Below are 5,000 nucleotides of genomic sequence, written 5' to 3'. Positions count from 1 at the left end.
TTTATACAGAAAATAATTACAGTACATCTGAAACAAATGATTATAACAATATATTCGAGAGAAAAAGCCTGTTATTTTGCCTCATTCAAATCATCATCTTGAAGTTTCTATCATAACTGGCCGATCTTCACCCAGCTTTTCTTCAGATTGTCGCTACGTTTCTCCATTTTCTGTTATCTCTTCTTTATTTTCTTCTCTTTTCTTTTTTACCACTGTTTTTATTTTTTTTCTTCGTGCCAGGGGTTCCTTTGGCTAAGTTCAGCATCCGCTTTAAAGATATCTGGCGCCATCTAGCGGTGTGAATGGGTATAACGTCTAGACCCCGAATGTAAGACGAACCACACTTTTTCAGTCTTTTTTCAATGCAAAAAACACCGTCTTATATTCGGGCCAATACGGTATGTGTCAGTCACTCTCCAGTTGGAAGCGGTGGGTGACGAGGAGGTTCCCGGCGTGTCCTGCACCGCGGCTGCAGCAGCACTAGAACCGAGTCCTGACTGACGCTGGGCTTCAAACACAGAGGGACACGATCAGTGCTATTATATTATAAGTCTGTATGTGATGACATTATTAAGAGTATGACATGAATCTGGCTTCATTTCACCACCTCACCGCCTGCGTCGCCAGTTCGACATATCTTCAAAATGTTTGTGCGTGAGGGTCAGGGTTGGCGTAGAGATACGCAAATTTTCCCGTTAAGTTTTTTTTTTTAATCCCAACCTTTGCATAGAAGGTGGCGTGCGCATCTTTCAAGCCCTGTTTTGTGCGCACGCAAGCTTTATAAATGAGGCCCGTGGGTTTTAGTAGTTGGACTGACCTGCACGGCGTAGTTGCACAGCAGAGAGATGAGGATGTGACCCTGGCGCTTCCTGAGACGATCCAGCAGGGAGCCCAGAGGCGCCAGCTCCGCCACCTGCACCCAAACAAACACCAGGACTGTGGACAGACTGGGGAATAATGAGCTGGAATCACAGATGTCAGTCTATTGAACAGAAGGTACAGATAACGTTGTCCCTTTGTTGGAATAGATTTCCTCTGTGGAAGTAAAACACATCAGAAACTCTTTGAAAAACAGCCCCCCCTTAAATGCGTCTTCTATTGCGGCCAGTGCCGGTACCGGAGTAGAGAGACTGGATTACCATCTTCATGGGCTGCGTGAGCACGACGCCGTACAAGCGGATGAGGTTCTGGTGGCTCAGGGAGTGCATGGCGTTCACCTCTCTGATGAAGTCGTCCAGACTGTCTGAGTCCAGCACATCTGCCTTCAGACACTTCACCGCCACTGACAGCTGGGAGGAAATAAAGTTACATGAACAACTGCAACTGTGAACAGAAACGTGATCGCCTCGCAAGGGGCTCCCTACGTGGACATGATTCGCATTAACTCGTGTTTTGAGTTGCACGCATGGATGCTGTTACTTCAGACGTACTGAGGAGAGCGGGCTCCGGGTTTCTTCCCTCCTAAAGGGGGAGTTTTACCTTGCTACTGTTTGGCTTAAGGTTTTCATCCCACTAGGGGAGCGTTTTACCTGCTACTGTTTAAGTTTATGTAATAATTGCTCGGGGGTCATGTTCTGGGTCTCTGGAAAGCATCTAGATCAGAGGTCGGCAACCCAAAAGGTTGAAAGAGCCGTATTTGACCAAAAACCCAAAAAACAAATATGTCTGGAGCCGCAAAAAATGAAAAGTCTTGTATCAGCCTTAGAATGAAGGCCACACATGCTGCATGTTTCTATATTAGTTAGAACTGGGGAAAGAAAAACGTCGAAATGTCGAAAAAAAAAGTTGAAATGTTGAGATAAAAATGTCGAAGTTTCAAGAAAAAAGTCGAAATGTTGAGAAAAAAGTCGAGATGTTGAGAAAAATGACGAAATGTCGAGGAAATAGTCAAAACTTCGTGAAAAAAGTTGAAATGTTGAGAAAAAAGTCAAAATTTCGAGAAAAAAGTCTAAATGTCGAGATTAATGTTGAAGTACAATTTCAGTCAAATTTCAGTCAAAGTCAAAATGTCGTGAAAAAAGTCAAAATTTCGAGATTAAAAAGGAAAGGAAAAAGGAAGAAAAAAGGAGAAAAAGAAAGAAGAAAAAAAGAAGAGAAAAATTTTAAAAAAAGGAAGAAAAAAAAGGGAAAAAAAAGGTCAAACATTTTTGAAAAAGCTCCAGGAGCCACTAGGGCGGCACTAAAGAGGCTCTGGAGCCGCGGGTTGCCGACCCCTGATCGACAGACAACTTCTGTTCTCTATAAATAAAATGTAATTGAATTTAATTGAAAATTGAACGGTTTCTAAAACGGAAACAAAAATCCTGTTTCTGCTGCTTTTAAATTAATCCATGCAGCCCAAGTTGTTGGAGATTTCTTTCCAAACTAAATGTTCTCTATTTATGTCAGTATGTTTGTAAACTTGTATCGTTGAGCTCAGGAAAGTGGGACGTGACTAAAATCAGCCCCCTCTCCGTTGTGCTTGAGGGATGGAAGGTGTTTTAACTTGAGCAGGTACGGCCGACCTTGATGTCCCGAGACCTTCTTGCATTTGGCTGAAAAGTGGCCGGGCGAGTAAAATGTTTAAAGCGTACCACTCGGCCGTTTGGCGCGGTCCACTCTCCTCGCCGCACGACCCCAAACGTTCCGTCTCCGAGCCGCTCGAACAGCTGCAGCTCCGACTCCCTGATGAGGCAGGTGAGCGAGGCCCCGGGGTCGCTGCTGGCCGGGGCTGCTCCGGACGCTCCCGGGGGGAAGGACGGCTGGGCGTCGGCGTCCGTCCGCTTCACCGGAAACACCTGCAGGGCCAGACAAGCATAGACATATATACAGACAAGCACACCAGTGGCAGCTAGGGATGGGCGGTACGTATACGTAAATGTATCACGGTCATTTCTGGCATTTATCCCCATAACGATAAAAAAATACCAATACAAAAACGTCATCAACGGGAATTTTTCTTTCTTTCTTTCTTTCTTTCTTTCTTTCTTTCTTTCTTTCTTTCTTTCTTTCTTTCTTTCTTTCTTTCTTTCTTTCTTTCTTTCTGGCTCATTTCTTTATTTCTTTCTTTCAGGCTCATTTCTTTCTTTCTTTCTTTCTTTCTTCTTTCTGGCTCATTTCTTTCTTTCTTTCAGGCTCATTTATTTCTTTCTTTCTTTCTTTCAGGCTCATTTCTTTCTTTCTTTCTTTCTTTCTTTCTTTCTTTCTTTCTTTCTTTCTTTCTTTCTTTCTGGCTCATTTCTTTATTTCTTTCTTTCAGGCTCATTTCTTTCTTTCTTTCTTTCTTTCTTCTTTCTGGCTCATTTCTTTCTTTCTTTCTTTCTTTCAGGCTCATTTCTTTCTTTCTTTCTTTCTTTCAAGCTCATTTCTTTCTTTCTTTCTTTCTTTCTTTTTTCTTTCTTTCTTTCAGGCTCATTTCTTTCTTTCTTTCTTTCTTTCAAGCTCATTTCTTTCTTTCTTTCTTTCTTTCTTTCTTTCTTTCTTTCAAGCTCATTTCTTTCTTTCTTTCTTTCTTTCTTTTTTCTTTCTTTCTTTCAGGCTCATTTCTTTCTTTCTTTCTTTCAAGCTCATTTCTTTCTTTCTTTCTTTCTTTCTTTCTTTCTTTCTTTCTTTCTTTCTTTCTTTCTTTCTTTCTTTCTTTCAAGCTCATTTCTTTCTTTCTTTCTTTCTTTCTTTCTTTCTTTCTTTCTTTCTTTCAAGCTCATTTTTTTCTTTCTTCCACAAATCCAAAAAACACTTCATCTATACTGTACGTCCCATATTTTCAAGTAGTAAAAGAAAGATTCACGGGCAGAAATCCAATCTAAAAGCCATAATCGTGTTTTTATTAGTGCTGAATTGTGTGGAGATAAAGATAATTGAGCTTTTCAATATATTTCATTCATGTCGTGCCAATTAATGCACCAATTCATCAACAACGTGCGAAAAACCTTGACATTTCCATCTGAACAACTGCTTAGCAACAAGCACTTGTTCCCCCAGAAGAGGCTATTTATATCCACGGACGACAGACAGGAGGGATGAACCAAACTCTGGATCCAAACAGATCCGTTAATAATCAGTAATAATAATCAGTTCATCAGCCGACTGTAATTTATAATGAAAACTTAACATTAGAGTTAAATTCCACTAATAAACTTTACAGTCAAGAAGTGGACAGGTCATGTCAGACAAACGTAGCTCATGGTTCGTTTTCTGATAATAATCAAATCAAGAATGTAAACGTTAACTTATATTTCCCAACTGAAGTTCAGAATCCGTCTTAAAATTTAATTTGCACATATTTCCCTCAGATATTTATAGAGACAGAATTCTGAAGTGAAATATGAACTTGTGCAGAAATTTTCTATCATGAAAATGACTAATCTACAACAAACAAATGTTGCAGGACTGGGGTGTCGCACTACTGCACCTTGCTCATCCATGATTTGCGTTTATAGAGGGCTCTTCTTCTCTTAACCGCCTCCCAGAGCCTCCTCTGACCTGAACACAGACAAAAACACAGACTGAAAACTTTTGCATTTACATTTGAGCATATTCCCAGATTGCTGTTTACAGTCGGCATCAATAAACTTGCAATTCAACGTGTGAATTCAAATATCCATCAAAGAGCTCGGAGCATAGCGGGGTGGAACAAGTGGACAGAATGAAAGTACATCTCTGCAGTCCCTGGAGTTAGGAAGGCCTACCAGGACGTCCCATGCCGATCTTCTCCAGATCCTCATTCTTGACGTAGTCGAAGTGCGAGAGTCGAGTGACGTTGAGGTCGTCACGGATCCGGATGAAGTATTGCTGCAGCTGCACGTCCGTCAGCAGCTCCAGGAGCCACTCTGTGCCCTCTTCAGCCTGCATCTGCAGGAAGGAAGGAAGGAAGGAAGGAAGGAAGGAAGGAAGGAAGGAAGGAAGGAAGGAAGGAAGGAAGGAAGGAAGGAAGGAAGCAAGGAAGCAAGGAAGGAAGGAAGGAAGGAAGGAAGGAAGGAAGGAGAGAGCAGGAGGAAAGAAGGAAGGAAGGAAGAAAAGAG

At 41.7% G+C, this 5,000-nt stretch overlaps 1 protein-coding gene across 3 annotated transcripts in view; it reads right to left on the bottom strand.

Moving 5' to 3' along the window:
• The window catches only part of tnk2a (tyrosine kinase, non-receptor, 2a), a 94,003-nt gene that overhangs the window by 52,758 nt on the left and 36,245 nt on the right, over window positions 1–5,000 (bottom strand). For all 3 annotated transcript variants that reach the window (XM_061713698.1, XM_061713697.1, XM_061713699.1), the window contains 5 exons: window positions 4,668–4,830; window positions 4,391–4,461; window positions 2,574–2,777; window positions 1,140–1,289; window positions 818–913 (listed from right to left, as the gene is read on the bottom strand). In XM_061713698.1, the coding sequence (XP_061569682.1) occupies window positions 818–913; window positions 1,140–1,289; window positions 2,574–2,777; window positions 4,391–4,461; window positions 4,668–4,830 (684 nt within the window). The remainder of the gene's footprint in view (window positions 1–817; window positions 914–1,139; window positions 1,290–2,573; window positions 2,778–4,390; window positions 4,462–4,667; window positions 4,831–5,000) is intronic.

This window comes from Cololabis saira, chromosome 22, assembly GCF_033807715.1.
Source record: "Cololabis saira isolate AMF1-May2022 chromosome 22, fColSai1.1, whole genome shotgun sequence".
NCBI classification, from domain to species: Eukaryota; Metazoa; Chordata; class Actinopteri; order Beloniformes; family Belonidae; genus Cololabis; species Cololabis saira.
This window is presented reverse-complemented; position numbering and strand designations above follow the sequence as displayed.